Raw genomic sequence first — 19,735 nt, forward strand, 5'->3', positions numbered from 1 at the left:
TTCTGGGGTGTGGCAAGACCCATCATATGCAGGAATAGAAATTGACCATCTGGTCTGCTCTGTCATTCAATGAAATCATGGCTGATTTAATAATAATCAACTCTACTTTTATGTCCTTTTCCATTCATACCCTTACTGATTTTAAAAAAATCTTTTATCTCCACCTTGAATTTATTTAATGACCCAATCCCTCTCCAGTAAGGAATTCCACAGATTCACTATGCTCACAGGAAATTCCTTATCAATATTAAACAGGCACCCCCTTTCTGAGGTAATATGCTCTGGCCCGAGACCTTTGCAAAATGTGAAACAATCTCTTCACTTGGTCAAGTCCCCAAAATTATTTCAATAAGGTCTTCTGTCTGTTTGTCTGTCTCTCTCTCTCCACAGAATACAGGTCCAACCTAATCAACTTCTCATACAATCCCTATACCTGGATCAATCCACTGGGCCTTTTCTGGACTGTCTCCAATGCCAGTATATCTTTCCTTCAATAAGGGACCAAAACTGTTCACGGTATTCCAGCTGTGGTCTGACCTTCTATAGTGTATTATATTGCTTCAGCAAGACTTCCTATTTCTATACTTAGCAGCTCATCACCACCACCTTGAGTGCAACTAGGGGTGGAAAATTGTCCTATGTCATAGAAGTCATTGGTTTGAAATGTGCTGTCAGAGGAGCCTCGGTGAGTTACTGTGGCTGTATGATATTGGTGGGTCGTGGATGTTGGAGATAGTGGATGGTGTGCCAGTTAAGCAGGTTGCTATTTCCTGAATAGTATCAAGCTGCTTGAGTGATGTTGGAGTTGCACCTATCCATTGTACTCAGTTGTCTCGAGATGGTCAATAGGCAATAGGGAGAAACAGGTCCTACTCGTGTAAACAGTATTTGTTTGTTTCATGTAGTTTATTTTCTGGTCAATGTTAAACCCAGGTGGGAGATTTAATGAGGATAATACCATTGAATGTTAACAGGTAATGGTTAGATTCTTTCTTTTTGGGGATAACCATTGCCTCATACTTATGTGTCGTAATGCACTTTGGATTTCATGTGTTGAACTTATTAATTTTACACTTGTGGCAACTTTTTGTTAGAGAACTAAACCAGCTCACATGTCAACTAGGCTCCTAAATGAATAGGCCATGTTCATGAATTGAGTTGAACCACTCCTTAATTGACGCCGTCTTTCTGACTGAAACAAAAACTGCTTCAGCAATAAAATGTAAGACCGCTTCATTTTGATCTCTGAAGTTCCAAGACTGTTTTGTCTTTATATGAAATCATTATTTTAATACCACTGTCCATTAAGATAATGAAATCCAGTTCTTGGTTTAGTCAGATATCTTGAGTAGGAATTCCCCCTGCCCCACACCAATGAATGGAGGAGTAGTCAATGCAAGAAGTGTTAACTGGAAGGCTCTTGGGCCCAGATCTCGTAGCAGCTGCAATTCTAGTCGGTCGACGACATCTCGGGCAATAAAAAAAAATCTGGCAGCGGCTGCTTCCACTTTTTTCATTTCCTTCTCTATTATTTAGTTTGGTCTAAAAGAGTGAATGATTTATTTATTATTTTCACTTGAATAACACAGTAAAAGTTAGAAGCTTCAAGTGTTGCCACAATCTGATGCCATTTTGAACAGTTTAAGAATAAAAAGGTATAACTGAGACTCCTTCCACGCCTCTTGGCTGCCACTTGTGCTAGACCTACCAACGTAGGAATTGTCGCTCTTCAGCCATGAGCCTACCTCGCTGCTGGCACGGAGTCCCGTGCTGAACTAGCACACTTCCCACAACCAGAAGTTCCCAGCTCTGTTGCCATCACTGTCTTGTTGATAACCATGTGTCTTCACTATGGACCTACTGCCACCAGGAGTCCCTCCCTGGCTGTGCTACTGGACCAGGCCATCAACAAGCAAAGAGTCCCAGTCTGGCCATAGCTGTCACCTTGCTGGTGCTGCCAACTTGAGTCCACTGCCACCTCCAATCACTGGAGGAGCTTAGCTGCTCCCGCCACTGGCTTCAATTATCAGGGGGGTATCCTTGCTGCTGCCTCCTCTGACCGCCAAGAGGCTGCCTCCAGTCCGTGCATGGCCCACTCCTGCTGCTATGCCAAGGCCACCAACTAACCTGTCAAAGAAAAACAAAAAAAAGTGAAAAACAAATAAAATGAAAAGGTAGATAGTCATAGAGATGTACAGCATGGAAACCGACCCTTCGAGCCAACCAGATATCCCAACCCAATCTAGTCCCACCTGCCAGCACCTGGCCCATATCCCTCCAAACCCTTCCTATTCATATACCCATCCAAATGCCTCTTAAATGTTGAAATGTTGTTACCAGTCTCCACCACTTCCTCTTTCAACTCTCTGTGGAAAAAGTTGCCCCTTGGGTCTCTTATAGCTTTCCCCCTCCCCCTAAACCTATGCCCTCTAGTTCTGGACTCCCCCGACCTCAGAGAAAAGACTATGCCGATTTACTCAATCCATGCTCCTCATAATTTTGTAAACCCCTCAGCCTCCGACGCTCCAGGGAAAACAGCACCAGCGTGTTCAGCCTCTCCCTATAGCTGAAATCCTCCAACCTTGGCACCATCCTTGTAAGTCTTTTCTGAACCCTTTCAAATTTCACAACATCTTTCCGATAGGAGACCAGAATTGCACGCAATATTCCAACAGTGGCCTAACCAATGTCTTGTACAGCCACAACATGACCTTCCAACTCCTGTACTCAATACTATGACCAATAAAGGAAAGCATACCAAATGCCGTCTTCACTATCCTATCTACCTACGACTCCACTTTCAAGGAGCTATGAACCTGCACTCCAAGGTCTCTTTGTTCAGCAACTCTCCCTAGGACCTTACCATTAAGTGTATAAGTCCTGCTAAGATTTGCTTTCCCAAAATGCAGCACCTTGCATTTATCTGAATTAAACTCCATCTGCCACTTCTTAGCCCATTGGCCCATCTGGTCCAGATCCTGCTGTAATCTGAGGTAACCCTCTTCGCTGTCCATTACACCTCCAATTTTGGTGTCTCTGTAAACTTACTAACTGTACCTCTTATGCTCGCATTCAAATCATTTATGTAAATGACAAAAAGTAGAGGACCCAGCACCGATCCTTGTGGCACTCCACTGGTCACAGGCCTCCAGTCTGGAAAACAACCCTCCCACCACCACCCTCTGTCTTTTACCTTTGAGCCAGTTCTGTATCCAAATGGCTAGTTCTCCCTGTATTCCGTGAGATCTAACCTTGCTAACCAGTCTCCCATGGGGAACCTTGTCAAACGCCTTACTGAAGTCCATATAGATCACATCTACTGTCCTGCCCTCATCAATCCTCTTCCTCAAAAAACAATCAAGTTTGTGAGACATAATTTCCCATGCACAAAGCCATGTTGACTATCCCTAATCAGTCCTTGCCTTTCCAAATACATGTACATCCTGTCCCTCCGGATTCCCTCCCAACAACTTGCCCACCATTGACACCAGGCTTACTAGTCTGTAGTTCTCTGGCTTTTGTGAACGGATAAGCCTCAGGCAAGAGCCTGCTCCCTGAACCCTGCTAGTCCGCTGCCATATTGATCAAGAGTAAACTTGTTGCAAAATATCATTAGATTTAAAGAGCTTGAAACTTGGCAAGCAGTTCTTAGATGAAGCTGCTAGGAATGATTTGTTTTCAGCTGGTTTATTGCAGTTACTAAGCATTTCTAATGAGTGTTACCTTTCTACAGATCCTCACTTTCATTCTCCACCTTTTTTTTGGAAAATGCAGTCATTGATTTGAATAGTATCATTCAATTTAGAGTCGCTGAAATAAATTAAAAGGTTGCTGTCTGTTTGTTCAAATTGTTGCCATGGAGGGTGCCCCAGAACTAACCCAGCAAAGGAATCAAGAATGCATAGGAGAGAAACAACTATTGTAATAATGTGCATCCACCCAGGCAGTTAACTAAGTGCAGAAGTAGATTCCTAACTTTAACCAATAATCGTCTGGCGATGGGTTGTTCTACCCAAAACCTATTGAAAGCACAAACCTGAGGGCAGTTAAGCATTTCAGTGTGGGTTGTTTTGCAGCAAATAAATTCCTTCTGGCAGAATATATAAACGATGTACCTCAACAATACCAAGCATTAGGTTAGTTCAGTTTGAATCTATCACTGCTGTCAGTCCATGGGTCATGTTGAATGTATAGTTCAAGCTCGTGCTGCAGTACTGAGTGAGAATTGCATTGTCCATGACTTAGGACCTTAAAACAGAGGCCCTGTCTCCAGTTCCAAATTAATGCTCAGATGGCACAGTTGATGGGAAGTACAGAGTTCCCTAATAACCCAACCTACGCCACCAAATTGTTGGCTGCTCAACTTAGTAACTTTGCATGCAGTTTGAAGTTCACCTGTCTAAGTCTGTGGTTTTGAAGCTATGGCGACTTTTGGGATGTTCTGAGCAAGTTGAATTCTAGTAGACTTATTGAACAGTAGACTATTTTTCAAATTAACTCTTTTTGCTGACTGCACACTTTGCCTGCCTCTTGGGGCCCTTGAAGATTGTAGTACATTTGTTGTGGAAACACGTATAATGTTAGGGAGTTCCTGGTTTTTAACCCATTGACACTGAAGGAACAGTAATATATTTGCAAATCAGGATGGTGAGTGCCTTGGAGGGGAACTTGCAGTTGATGTATGTTCCTTTGTAACTGCCTAATTAACTACCTGCCCTTGAGAAAATCGTATGCAATGTTTAATCCTACTATTTTATCAATGAGTTATGTGCGCCTTATTATTCAGTTAGCTTGTTGAGAATTACCTTTGATTAATCTGAAATTACATGCTTGCTTTTGGTCAGTTCCTTGCTGAATGTATTCTACTAATTTGAGCTCCAGTTTATCCTCAGCTATAAATTTTCAGTGTGAATTTGCAACAAAATCATAACGTTATTATATCCCTTGGTGAGAGTCTTGATCAAGAATCAAGAGTCTTTGGTGGGCCTGATGCATATCAGGCAAGCAACACATGGTGCAAATGTATGGTGGCTAAATCTGAGCACACCTATGCTCAGTTTGCAGAGAACCTATTTTAGCAGAGGTATCGGAAGAATTTTCTAACTAGGTATATGTTCCTCAGGAAATCAAGAGTTAAGATGACCAGAACCTGTGCCAAAATAGATACAAGTATTTTACTGATGCTCTGCACTGCGTTTAGTTGCTATTCACCAAATCATGTATGGGACTTGAACATATACAACCTATGCCAAGGATTGAGAGTCAGCAGAACTGCTTGATTTTTGTTTTTAAAATTTAAGCTCTCACTGATCTAAAGGTCACAAGCTTGCTGATCAGTTCCTGATGTCTAGCACTGATCCAAAAAAAAGCACGTTTGTCATTAGGAATGGCAACAGGATAGAGAGGAGTTAATTCTCATGTAGTAGCTCTTACACTTGAAGCTAATTTGTTTGTACGTAATGATACAAGAATCCTAAACTCAGTTGACTCATCAAAATATATTCCCTGTGGTTCTGTAACTTTCAATAAGGCTTCAAATTAGAATTTGAGATAACCAACAGCGCATTTTATTACAGTGAAAATTATTTTCAACTGAACAAAGTATATTTGGAATTTTGCTATATTTTTAAAGGTAGAAGTCCAAAAATGTTTCTTTAAATTGGATGTTTAAGTATAAGATGGAATTGGAGACAAATGATCAGATTTGATGCGTTGTTACTCAATTAGCGCTTTTTTTTTAAAAAGTGTTATCACAATTGTGAAACATTAATGGAAGCAGCTCTTTTAGAACTTGATAATGATTACAAAATGTTAATACAACAGTGGTAAACACCAAAAGCACTCCATTTGTGGTGACTTGTGAATGTCTGACTACTGATTATTTTACAACATAAATAGCACTCAAAGTCCAAAATTTCCAATTTCCTTTGTTCGTGGTGTTCAGAAAGATGCTTTCATAGCGCTTGTCATCAAAATTACTATCTGTTATTAAATTGTTGGCAATTCATGTACTTTTTAAGTTTAAACTTTATTTTTGGATACAGTACTAAGAGACTTAATGGTAAACCAAACTTTTGAAAGTCTTATTTGAAGTGATCTACAGTGTACAAGTTGACTAATTTGGTTTAATAAAAAATTTCTTCCAGTTTAAAAATTCTTAGTAGTTGTGGGAAAAAAAACAAAGATACTAATATTTACTTGAGTTCCAATTGATTGCATGAGAGGAATTGAAATGGGCTGCCTCTCATCATGCATGTGTGCATGTGCATGATTAAGTTTGAAATTGGCTGTGTACCAAAATAAAGACTCAATTAGAGGAAGCATTCAGTTTAACCTGAGATGTTTTTTGAATGGAAGTGAATACTGTAGCTACAGGCGAAAGCTTTGCTTTAGAATGGAGCTAGTTGATATGTTCTAGCCAGGCTGAGCTGAAGATGGATCTTGGCCTTTTCATTCTGAGTAATGCATGAACAATCAAAGAGCCTTTTTATCTATTGTCCCTGAGAAGAACATCCATTTAAAGTTCAAATTCCAACAGGCTTGGGAAGAAGGGAAACCGATAGTAGGCTGGGCCCAAGAGATGATAATCAACCGTCAAGGCTGGGCTGCAAACAATCCAGTGCTTTGTCCTATGCCAGCAGATAACCAGCTAACAGGCTGGGGTACTTAGCCCTGAATAGAGGCTAGAGGCATTTGGTGCAATGAAAGAGCACTGCGAAAGTGGCAAAAACTGAGAGCATCTGGTATTCTGTTGCTTTTGGATCACTGAGGATCTCAATGTGAAATTAGGGCTGATATGGGATTTAAAGTAGTAAGCTTCTGTACTTGTTCTTAACCTGATTCTTAAGTTCTAAATGATGGCCAGAATAAGGCTGGGGAGGGGGAATAATGTTGAACAAATTGTTTATTTTAAATTATTTCCTGTCAGGGGAAAAAAAGTTTTCATTTGTTCGTTCAGCCTATTCTGGTTTATCCTGCTCATGAAAGGTCTACAGAGCCTGAGAGAGAAATCATAAGCAATAGTGTTTCTTCTGTTCTCTACTCCCACATACCCGGCCAGTCAAACCTTCAGTTTGCTTCTGCTGCCACCCACCATCTTCAGAATTCAATCAAATCATCAAATGACTACGATTCCTCATAATGAAGTTACAAATATCTGAAAAATGCAGCATGTCATTATTATTTAGATAGCGAGGATACAATGTAATGTTGGCTTATGCACACTTTATAGGGGTTCAACCACAATTCTAAACAAATGAAACAAACTTTTATCTTAACATCATTGTGCAAGATTGCTCATTTGATAAGAGTGCCCCATTTGCTGTTTAGTCCATGTTACTGTTGCACTGTTCTAGTGATTACCCAGTGTACTGTACATTGCACAGTTCATGGTGACAGTAATACATAAGCAAAATGATCTGGGTAAAGCATATCCGAAATAAAATTTTGAACTTTTTAGCAGGTGAGGCGACATCTGTGGAGCCTAAGTTTCAGGCTATGACCTTTTGTCAGAAAGGTAGATTCATTTTACTGAATACTTGTGACCCAGATTGGATGAAAACATTTTGGTTTTGTAGTGTACATTTCAATTGCTTGTTCTGGATATATTTTCAAAAATACTGCATTAGTGTTGCAGCTTGCAGTGCTTCATTGATGGAGAGTTGTAGAAAGGAAGGATGAAGTGGAAGAGATCCCGTTCACTGCCTGCCTGAACTGTGTACGGCTTGCTGCTTTATCTCTGTTCACGAACTGTACCCCGTATACGCTGATGGTATGGGCTAGCAGCAGTGCTCAGAGGGAGAGGGAAGCCAGCTTAGTCAGGGGTCCCTACTCTGTCTGGATATGTTCTGAGAGGTATCAGTGGACACTACATAATAAAAATGATAGCATGTTGTGCACTGTTCAGGGGGTGAGAGGAAAACTCATGGAGCTACTGCAATAGCTCATGGCATACTGGCTAAAACCTCCTGTCTAAATTCTTATCCGTTCACAAAGTTGATCATTTTTAAAACATGAACTATGACTAAACCCAGTTTTGTAATTTACAACTCCTCTTACTATTGCATTAATTTAGATTTCAGCACTGGTAAAGGAGTTACCCTAGCTAACCTCCACAGTGCATTGCATAATGAATTCCTGAAGAGAATTTCCTAACATGAATGTTCCTGTTTGTACGGAGGGGAAATATACCTGTACCTATAAAGCAAAATGACAATTTAACATGAAGTAAACACTCAAAACAAGTTTGTAGCGAATTGCCTCGAGGTTCTTAATGTCCTAAGGTAGCACATTGCTGAAAATTCCTGAAGAAGGGCTCATGCCCGAAACGTCGATTCTCCTGCACCTTGGATGCTGCCTGACCTGCTGCGCCTTTCCAGCAACACATTTCCAGCTCTGATCTCCAGCATCTGCAGTCCTCACTTTCTCTTAAGGTAGCACATTGCATGACTCAGCAGTGTCATTAAGTCACGTTGCACATTGTCTCTGACCTGCAGTCCACAGTAATGGAATTAATGAATTGTTGAACTTTATGCTATCAGTGCGTGAGATCCTGTGTAATTTGAGTGTTTTCTCTCATCGGTATAGCCAGGTCACTAGTATCAGGCATTACTAATACTATTAGTCTTGCAGCAGCTCTCATTCCTAGTTTTCCTTCCTACACTAGGTTGAGGCTGAACACTAGTGAGAGAGCAAGGAATGCAATTACTTGCACTTTGTTTTGTGTCCATTTATAATGTGTATTGCCAGCAGCAACAATGGAGGAGGAAACATGTTGGATGACCAAAGACCTTTAATGGCCCTGAATCGACTGTTGCTCAGTTTGGACAATAACCAACACAGTTTTACCACAGTTAGTCATGGTGCTTCATACTGGATGCAGCCCCTGTTTCTCTCTGACCTTGGGTCTGATTCTCATCTGCCATATCCATGTCAGCATGAGTGCATAAATTAGAGAAATAGCCAGTGAAGAGTTTCCCTCCTAGTGGATGTGGCACGATTTGAATTTATCTATTTGGTGAATGGAGTAGGAGTGCTGCAATTATTAGTTGAAAAGGGCAGGATCTAGTTCTATTGAGTCATTATTGGGATGAATGATCAGGTTTGAGGGAGAAAAGTTCCATTAATTAAAAACAAATAACTGAATTTTCTAATTGAAAATGACATCAAGTGAACTTCAGTTAAAATATCATCCTTTTGTGGAAAGGATCATTATAAGTGTTTGTATCCATTTGAAGCTTGTAGACATCTAAATTGCACAATTGAACTTAGACTTGAAATTTGATTTTATTTTACCTCTTATCTCCACAAATGCGATATCATTAATAATAGCCTTTTTTAAAAAAAGTGTTAAATTTGTGCAAGGTGAGTTATGTCCATAAAGAACAAACTGACAGATGCTATGAATTTTCTGACATTTGATGTATCTCGTCAAGCTCTGTGTGGATGGAATCTCTACGCATTGTTCACCTTTTACTTTCAATTCAACTGAAGTTGTAACTAACTTATCAAATTACCTTCGAAATGCAATAGTTTGGTCTGAGTATAATTAATATTGTTCAAAGTCTAGTATTGTTATGTTGCTGACACCAGTAAATGCCTTAAGTTTATTCTCAACAGGATGTTGCTCTAAGTGGATGTGGTGATCTTTGTATGAAAAGAAATGAAAAGGCCTTCAATTTTCTGGAGAGACTCATTGAATCCATTTTATCTAAATTTTTAAAACAGTTTTAACCACAAAAGCTTTACCAAGTTGTAGCATTCTGCCTGAGGAATCTGACCTGCTTTTCTCTTTCCCTGCTCTAGGTTGTTCTTGAGTTCAGATGATCAGCAATTTATGGATTGGCAGGTTTGACCTTCTGCTAACTGAATAACTTAAGTGGTATTGCGTACTTGTAGGTTCTCATGACAATACTGTATTGGGGCTTCAGATGTCTTTTGAAATTCTTCTAATTGAGCTATATTATGAAACTTTTAAAGTGCTGAAGGTCATTTAGTCAATTGCAATTGTGGCTGTTTTTGCTGGAAGTCTTGAACTAATATGTTGCTGTCTCCCCCATCCTAGCTCCAATTCCTCTTGTTCTGCTTCAGAAGTTTATCTATTGTGTTAAGATGCAGTGGTCATGGTCTGAACTGTCTCCTGGGGGAAAACAAAAAAGATTTGTGTTTCTTACAGTTCCATGTTTGTTTAAAAACGAAACCTCGCTTCTGTGATCTCTACCAGTTTAAAATTCTCACCAATCACTGACTTCCCAACCAAAGGAAACATAGGGCTCAACCTTTTCACAATCAGTCATTACTCTCAAAATTGCATGGCCCTCTTAATAGGGAAAAAAAAAATCACAGTATCACTACGTGTTCAAGGCAGAAATAGACTTGTAATCAATAAAGGGAACTATAGGTTACTGAAAAGTGGAGTTCAGAGTTAACAGATTGTTGAATAGCACCCTTAAAGGGCTGAATGGCCTACTTCTCGTACATTAATTGAATCTCATGTTGCTTCCTGGTGACTCTTCAATGGCTTTAAAGCTGTTTCTTTAAAGGATTGTTTAATCGTGTGTTGGACTGTGGACCATCTTTTGCCTCATCCAAACTTCTTATCTCTGCATTTGTAGATTGGTTCATGAAAAAGGAAATGAGCTGCTTCATGTATTCCATTGTTGTGGATTCTATTTTAACCACAAGTAACCTGGTAGCTCATGTGATGGGGAAATTCATAACTGAAATGTATTTTTAAAATGCAGAGAAGTTTGTTTTTTTTATGTAATGGTGGGACTATTGTCATTAAGAATCAGTCTTAAAAATTGGGTATGCTTATATAATTGATCAAAATATTGTCTGGGTTGCAAATGCAGACCGGGAATGCTTTAGCGAGTGCCCCATTGGAATGTAAATAAGTGAAGAGGAATCTGGCTCAATGCAGGACTATTTGCTTTAACAGCAGCTGTGTTGATTGGAGATTAGAAATAGCCTCGACTTGTTTTTCAGTAGCACGAAAAGCATTATGATAAAGTGTGATTGATCATTTTATCGTCCGTATCTCTACATTTGATCAGATTCAGACTATTTGTCAGATCAAATAAAAGAAATGTTTAGAATTATTTGCAACTGCAATACTGAAGAAAAGCCAAAACTGCACCCATGCTTCTAGGTTCTAAAATCCAAAACATTGTGCTTTGACAGGCATTGAGTTTTCCATGAATCTATTGTGAAACTATCTCATTGGTATTTGTGTGAATGAAATTTTGTTCTTCTGGTTTAGTTTGCATCAAGTTCTCTCCAGTGTCAAAGCCTGACAGTTAGGTTTGCTGGTGAAGCAAATTTACAAACAACTTTCTGTTCCTATGTAAATTCTAGCACAAATGCTGGTATTATTTACCCCAGATTGATGTTTTTTGAGGGGTATTGATAAAATTAGTTTTTATATGCTTTTCAGCGATTAATATAGGAAATATTGTGAATAAGATCACTTGATCCTGTTTAACGAGAATTTTACTAGAATAGAAGTTTACTATTTTTATGTTGTCTACTAAATTGTTTTCTTGAAGCATTCTTAAAATTTACAAGCAAACTGACTATTTTTATAAAGAGCAAAAACTCATTAAGTCTGTGGTCTGCTTTTTAAATTGTGTGGAGAAGGTAAAGTTTCATTGAGTTAAACCATAAACGATTTTTGCACTTTTTCTGAGCATCTGTAAGCCTGTGGCCATAGTGTTTACTACTTTTTTAATCAGGCAATAGCTTGCATTTATATATTACGCAATCACTATAATAAAGTGGTTAAAGCACATCTGATATATTAAAGTTTGACAGTCAGTTGTGAGAGGGTTGAGGGCAGGTTAAAAATAGGAACTTGAAAGAGCGAAGAGTCATGAAGTTGTACCGCACATAAACAGACCCTTCCATGCTGACCTGATATACCAAATTAATCTAGTCCCATTTGCCAGCATTTGACCCTCTAAACCCTCCTTATACATGTACCCAACTAGATGCCTTTTTAAGTGTTGTAATTGCACCAGCTTCCTCCATTTCCTCTGGCAGCTCATTCCATACATGCGCCACCCTCTACATGAAAATCTAGTTCCTTGGGTCCCTTTTATATCTTTCCCCCTCACCTTAAAACTATGCCCCCTCATTCTGGGTTCTCCTACCCTGGGGAAAAGACAGTGTCTTTTTACCCTAACCATGCCCCTCAGATTTTATAAACCTCTATAAGGTCACCTGACAGCCTCCCAAATTCAGGGAAAACAGCCCCAGCCTATTCAGTCTCTCCCTATAGCTCAAATCCTCCTTGAAATTCTTTTCTGTGCCCTTTCAAGTTTCACGATATCTTATAGCAGGGAGACTAGAATTGAAAGCAGTATTCTGAAAGTCGCCTAACTAGTGTCCTGTATAGTGCAACATGACCTCCCAACTCCTATATGCAATGCACTGACCAATAAAGGCAAGTATACCAATTACCACCTTCACTATCCTTTCTACCTGAGATTCCACCTTGAAGGAACTATGAACCTGCACTCCAAGTTTGCTTTCTTCAGCAACACTCCCCAGGACCTAACCATTGTGTATACGTCCTGCCCTGGCTTCACTTTCCAAAATGCAACATTTTACATTTATCTAAATTAAACTCCATCTATCACTTTTTGGCCCATGGGCCCATCTGGTCAAGGTTCTGTTGTATTCTGGGATAACTTTCTTCCCTGTCCACTACTCCGCCAATTTTGGTGTCTTATCCAAACTTATTAACCATGCCTCCTATATTCACATGTAAATCATTTATATAAATGACAAAAAGCAGTGAACCCAGTACTGATCCTTACAATTTAAAGTGAGGAGACAGGGTGATAGTGGAGGGTTGTTTTGCAGGCTGCAAGCCTGTGACCAGTAATGTGTCATAAGGATCGGTGTTGGAAAGTACAGGTATAAATGTTTAGGAAAGGAATTCCAGATCCAAGTGTGCGAACAATTGAAGATGCTTCCAATGGAAGGCCAACAAAAACTGGAGATTTGGAAAAGCTTAGTTCTTGGGTTACAAGAACTAGATTGGGGAAAGCTGCAGAAGTGGTGTCTGTGGGATGAGGTCATGGAGGAATTCAAACACCATAATGAGAACTGTAAATTTCAGTTTTGCTTGTGAAATTGCGTGCGAGTGTTGTGTAATTGTGTTGAAAAGGTATTAATGATTTTGTAAGCAGGGAGGCAAGTTTGAGAGGTCCTGTTCGCAATTTAACTCCCTCTTTGTTCCCGCAAGATGGAAACCATGATGAGATTAATAATTAGCTGTATTTAAATACAAAGGTGTTCTACTAAGTGTTTACATTGTAATGTAAATCAATTCTAAACAGCCTTTCAAGTACCCTATGTAAATCATTTATAATTATTAAAGTTTGTTTAACTTTAGGTTGTTTCATTTAGACAGTTTGAAGCTGTTCTTGTGTTTACAATCAAACTGGGTTTTGAGGGTATTGATTGTGGGGTGGTGGAGGAACAATTCTTGTGACCAGAACCTAAGGAATGGGCAGAGAAAGCACTTCTTTTTTAAAAAAAAAACTCTAGCATCTGCAGTACTACCTAAAGGATTGGGAAGTTCAGAGTAGTTGTGAACATTGGATAACATATATTTTGAAACCAGCTAACCATTGAAAAAAACTAAAGCTAACTTTTGCAGACCTAACACAAACACCATTGCCTCTCCCTTCCCTCAGGTAGATTTGTTCCCGCTGATAGTGTTCTATTTTACACTAGACTTTCAACCCCATATTCAGTGTACCACAAAAACCATCCCGTTTCAATCCAACTGCTGCTGAATATTTTCTTTTATCCAGACTCTGCTATTGCAGTGGTGTTCTTGCTGGCTTTGAGCTCATCTAAAACTGCCCTCATTGCTCACCACGCCAGGTCTGACTCACTTTGTTTGCTCACCTTCAGGAACTTGCAGATCTCCCAGTCTCTTGAATTTAAAATTCCCATTGTGATTACATCCCTCCCCAGATTGGCTTTCCTAAATGAAAGCCAAAAATGATTGAAATGTTCAGCAAGTCAGGCAGGTTCTTTGAACAGAAACAGAATTAATGGTCTAATTAATCTCCATTTCTCTCCCCGGTGTACATAATTTTTCAGTGCTTAAAAACTGAAAAGTAAATTCTCCCTTCCTGTTTTTGGCCTTTAGTTGCTTTGTTGACACACATTTGACAGTTATTTCTGCAGCCAATTAAGCTTCATACTCTAGAACTTCCTCCTTCAACCACTTTGTCTCCTTCTCCATTTTTAAATTACCCCTGACACTGGCTTTTGATTTACTGTCCTAATTTCCTTTGATTCATCCATCCAGTCTTCCTTTGCAAAATTGTTTCTAGATATATTAAGTGCCACATGTATAAGGGCCTTTCTGTATTTTTCCATGAGGTCAGTTAGAAAGAAAGCACTTTCAATAATTTTAATATTTTTCATGTTTTCTCAAAAAAGTAAAATGAATATATTTGTACTAGTGGAAGGTTGAACTGCAGAAAATAAACTCAACACAGTTGTTTTACTTGTCTTTTACTACTTTATATATAGTTAAAGGCTCTTGGATGTCAACCCTTGCATTAATAATAACTTCTGACGCGGTTAAGATTGCTAACCCCATAAACAGCGAAATGAGTGCATAATTTGTGATGTGAAGTTGTGCTCTCTGCAAACTCTTCTTGGGTCATTTGTGTTGTAAAATTGAGATCCAGTGAGAATATTCTAAGGCTTATGCTCCTCAGGTTTCACTTACCATTCTATTTAATCTGATTAAATCAGCATAATCTTTGATTTTTCACATGTACTTGGCAAAGTTCTGTACAATGAATTCATACGTATTACTTTATTTTTCCCTTTATCAACACCCCTCTTCCTTTTTCAAAGATATGCAGAGTTACTGCTAGAATGGGACTTAGCTTAGCTTATCAGACCTTCCACAAATAATTCTAATGAAAAAAATGAGCAACTGTAAGTGCAATGATTCAGAGAACATCTAAGTGTTCATTATTAATCAAGCTGTTTTTTTATTTCAGACGTTAAAGAACTCGAAAAGCCTTTGCTCTCTTGACGATGAAGATGAAGATGATGACGATGATTGTCATATGAAAACTATTGTGTCCTCGCCATGTGACTCAAATGATCTGTTAATGAATATCATCACTCCGGGCTCCAGTCCACTCAAAGAACATGACTCTGCACGATGTCATGTCCCTGGGAGCCGAGATGGCTCCCATCCAAGGAATTATGGGAAAGAAGTCACTGTGAGCGAAAGTGAGGAAGATACAAGTGATTGTGAAAGCACTGACGAAGGAATATTCCGGCTGGACTGTGGCGATTTGGATCTAGAACAAATAGAAAATAATTAATTGCTGCAACAATGTTCTAGATAAAACTGGTTGTTTTTATACTTTTTGTTGTGGTAGAGGATTACCTTTGCATAACTCATGTCCATTAAAAAAAATTTTGTTATTCTGGACTGCTTGAAGGTTTTTTTGTGCAAAACATCAGTAGTCCATGTCGTGTGTGCACAGAAGATAAAGGGTTCAGCAACTTGATCTTGGATACACAAGGTTGCCAATTTTTAGGTTTTGAGAAACATTTTGGACGAAGAGATTTTCTGTAAATTTGTCTCCATTGAGGATATTTTGCAATGTGTAGCTTTTGAAATGGAGAAAACTGAACTCTGCAAGGATGTGGATTTTTTTTGAAAAAGGGCATTCTACATTCAACTACACAGGTTTAACTACAGTGGTGTCGGTGCGGGTATAGTGCTGCTTTTTGTGGGGGAGGAGGGTGGGGGGCTGTCAGTGTTTCAACAAAAAAAAATTGACGTTTTACTTTTACAATGAGAAAGCTAATGGCTTTGATGAACCTGAAATGGCCAAATAGATAACATGGACATCTCGTACTACGGTCACAAGAATGTAATAAGCACTTGAGGTTTGGAAAGAGACTGTGATTGCCTGTTGTGATCGATTTCCCAGGAGTCAAACCCCTCAGCAATATTAGAAGGAAGACTTTTATAGTCTTTAAAAGAAATAAAATGGATTTTTGCTTTGCATTTCCTCTTGTTGTATGCCTCCTTTATTTGCTGGGTCTTTCTGCATTGCTTTTTTAGTAATGTTTTATTTAGTAAAAGAAGGATTCCACCTCATGCAGAAAGAACCCTTTACTGGCTGAGCTGTTTTGAGCCAGTCGTTTTTGGAGGAAGACTTTTTTTCATTTTATTCTAACGTATGAGGGTTCATCCAAGATAATGACTTGTAGGAGTTCAGTTTACTAGTTTATTTCTTTTGTATCCGGTGTTACCAGCAATGCTTAAACTTTGTCCCTGGTGATACAAAAAGGAGATATACAAATTAGGATGTTTTGCAGGAAATTTGACATGGATTTGCAATTTTGATTTACTATTTTTAAACTGAAACAGATCAAGAATAATTATTTTTGGTGGGATTAATTTTTTCAGATTTGTCCTTGGCACTTGTCTTAAAGTTGCTGATATAATTAACACTTTTTTCTATAGATCAGAAGATTATTGGTTGAATAATCTTGATTAATTCACTGCAGTTCTGAGGGAGTGCTGTCCTGTTATAGTCATCAGATGCTGACTTAGTCTGCACTGTCAGGGTGACTTGAAGCACTTTAAAAGCAGAAATTCCTCAAATTCTTTCCTTTAAGTTAGATGCCTGATCCTTCTAAAATAACAAATGCTGGGTCCCACTTGTAGCAGAATGTTTTATCTTTGGTGAGTGATGTGTGAATTCATCCCAGTGGACCTGTGTCTAGTTTCAACTGCGGGCTAATTTAAGTTACATATGTATATGGTCAGTTTGTTGCACCCTTCACAAAACAGTAAATTAATCATGGATCATCTACCTGCTCCTTGATACTATATCTAGTGAATATGAGATCAGGGGGACAAAATTACATCCAAAGTACATCGCCTTTAAAGCGTGCATGGGTGGTTTGATGGGAGAATTACCAATGTAGCATTGGATCAGCCGGACCGAGATGTAGTTGGCACCAGTTTAATTGCTTATATAGCACTTGAGACACCTGCATAAGTGCCCTTCTTGAGAGGATGTAATGCTCTACACTCACTGTAGCTGATGGTACAAACCAATCTTTTGAAGAATGTGCTTTGGATATGAATTTTGTACCTCCTGATCTCTCATCCAGTCCATTTAGTACTAAGGAGCAAGTAGGTGACCAATGATCATTTTGCTTCTCCATCTCCAAAATAATAAATTAATCTTCACGGCCATACATTTAAGGAAATTAAATTAGCTTGTAGTTGAAATTGGTCAGCTGGAGCAATTCTAGGCAAATGGTAGTCTATATATAAGTATGAGGAATGGAAAATAGATATGTACACACCCAGTTTAGAATAGTATTTCTGTGCTGTTGATGGGACAGTCTGAAATATGCTGTGTTGACAGATAACTCGAGAGAAACAGGAGGTTTAAATTTATATATCCTTGACTGAGTGCACTAACATATTATTTTTAATCAACCCAGTCAGATGTGTTATGACATATCTTAAGGGCAGGTGGGACTTGAACTTTGACCTTGACCACTTGGCATACAAGGAGGGACACCACTATACCATAAAACCCCCTCAATCATTTACATGTGGGCAAAGGAACATGAGCTACATTCTAAATTGATTAGTTAAATCAAGATGACATGTAAATTATGTACAATGGTTTTAGCTGGCAACAGTGAAGTGTCAATGTTTGTATGGTATTACTTTACACTGTCGGTCATAGTGGCATTAAATATTTATTCAGGGTGTAGATTCCCAGACCTCCTTTGAGAATTTCAGTAACCACAATTGCTTAGAGTAACTTTGATTTGAGGTCATTGCGTGCAGCACATGTGGGTAGTGAGAACCTACTTATTGGAAAAATCACTCTACAAACAATGCTTTAAGCTAAGATGCCCCTTTCCCAATCATGTTTTTGTGGTGCATGAACTAGGTGCTTATAAGTTATTAACACTAATCAGTGTGGAAGATGTTATGAGTTGAGCGTTTGCCAAGATTTATTCAATGAAGCAAGTAATGTAAGCTGGGTACAAATATAGACTGAGGCCCATTTATGCTTTCCAACTGATGCTCAGTTTGGCAACACCCAGGGCCAGTCGGCTCCTGACTTCATCCCAGTCTTGTTCCAAACTAGGGAAAAAAAACGAGCTGAACTCCAGAAATGAGGTAAGTGTGACATTAAGGCTGTATTTGGAGCATTGTATAGAGGAGATCTAGCAAAACGAGCCAGTGCAAATTGGAGGCAGAGGGGAAGAACTCCCCGCTGCTCTGTCATAATAAGCACAAGGGAAGATATGGTCTTTTAAAGGTCATCCATTTCAGGATGTTAAAGGACGACTGTAGTAGTGTTCTTGGCCAGGCATCTTCAGCTCCTTTATCCCAGGTCCAAAGTGCCTCCATCCCAGGTCCAAAGTGGTAAAGTTTGCTGATTGCATAATCTTCAACACCATTTGGGATTTCTCAAAAATTGAAGTAGTCTTTATCTATTTGCAGCAAAATCTGAATATTCTGGCTTGGGTTGTATGTGATAAATACTTGTGTCACAAGTGCTGGGCAATGACCATTTTGAACAGGCAACAATCTAGCACCACCCCCCTCTGAGCATCTTGCAGTGTAATAATTAGCTGGAAGCCGAACTGGGCCTGACATATAAATGGTGTGTTAGCAAGAGCCCATTAACGATGCAAAATCGTGAATCGCTGTCTCCACATTGCCTGTCCATCAAGTGTATGGTCAGGAATGTGATATTCATGGGATTTCAGTGTCACTGGACAGACCAGCATTTATTGTGCAATTAAAGATGGGCAATCATGTTGCTGTGGATCTGGGGTCATTTATAGGCCAAACCAGATACGGACAGCAGTTTCCTTCCCTAAAGGGCATTAGTGAACCAGATGGGTTTTTCTAACAATGGTTTCATGGTCAATATTAGACTCCGAATTCCAGATACTTATTAAATCCCCATTCTTCCATCTGCCATAGCAGGATTCAAACTCAGGTCTCTGGATTAAAAGTCTAGCCAATTGGTAATTTTATTATCGGCTCCCCGGGCTAGTGAATCAGCTTCGACACTTCAGCTCACCGCCAACCAGCATGAAGCAGCCTGCTTGAGTGGCACCTATTCAGCACTTTCACCATTCACTCACCACTGCCGACATAGTAGCCGCATTATATACCACCTACAAGATACACTGCACTAATTCTAGTAGACTCCTCTGACAGCACCGACCAAACCTGTGACCCTTACTATCTTGAAGCATAAGGCCAGTACTTGCATAGTAATAACCACACCTACAAGTACCCCTCCATGTCAAGCACCACACTGGCTTGAAATTATATTGTTATACTTTCACTATCAGGTTAAAATCCTGGAACTGTTTTCCTAACCGCTCTGCTGAGCATGAAGGTATGTCCAAGGACTAGACTATTCAAGAAAGCAACTGAGCAGAACCTTCTCAAAGGCAATTGTAGATGATCCATGTTCATCAATGACCAAACATATCTTGACACACTTTTGCATTTGTCTCATTAAAATCTTGTTTGTAGATTGCTATTCAAGAAAGCACTCTTATTGTTAAGAAAGCTTATTACAATTGTAATGTTTTTATAGTTTTAATGAAAAGAAATATTGGTTCAAAAATAGATTTTTTTTTGAGGTTTTATAAATAGTGTAGATCAAGAGTT

General features: G+C 39.1%; 1 protein-coding gene across 4 annotated transcripts in view; it reads left to right on the top strand.

Moving 5' to 3' along the window:
- Positions 1–16,068, top strand: part of LOC122559200 (protein FAM53A-like) — a 103,285-nt gene extending 87,217 nt beyond the window's left edge. For all 4 annotated transcript variants that reach the window (XM_043708606.2, XM_043708884.2, XM_043708659.2 and 1 more), the window contains exon 5: positions 15,039–16,068. In XM_043708606.2, the coding sequence (XP_043564541.2) occupies positions 15,039–15,371 (333 nt within the window). In that variant the 3' untranslated portion in view covers positions 15,372–16,068. The remainder of the gene's footprint in view (positions 1–15,038) is intronic.
- The last annotated feature ends 3,667 nt before the right edge of the window (positions 16,069–19,735 follow it).

This window comes from Chiloscyllium plagiosum, unplaced genomic scaffold (genome assembly GCF_037043375.1).
Source record: "Chiloscyllium plagiosum isolate Xiang-an unplaced genomic scaffold, Cpla_swu_hap1 HiC_scaffold_1, whole genome shotgun sequence".
Taxonomy (NCBI): domain Eukaryota; kingdom Metazoa; phylum Chordata; class Chondrichthyes; order Orectolobiformes; family Hemiscylliidae; genus Chiloscyllium; species Chiloscyllium plagiosum.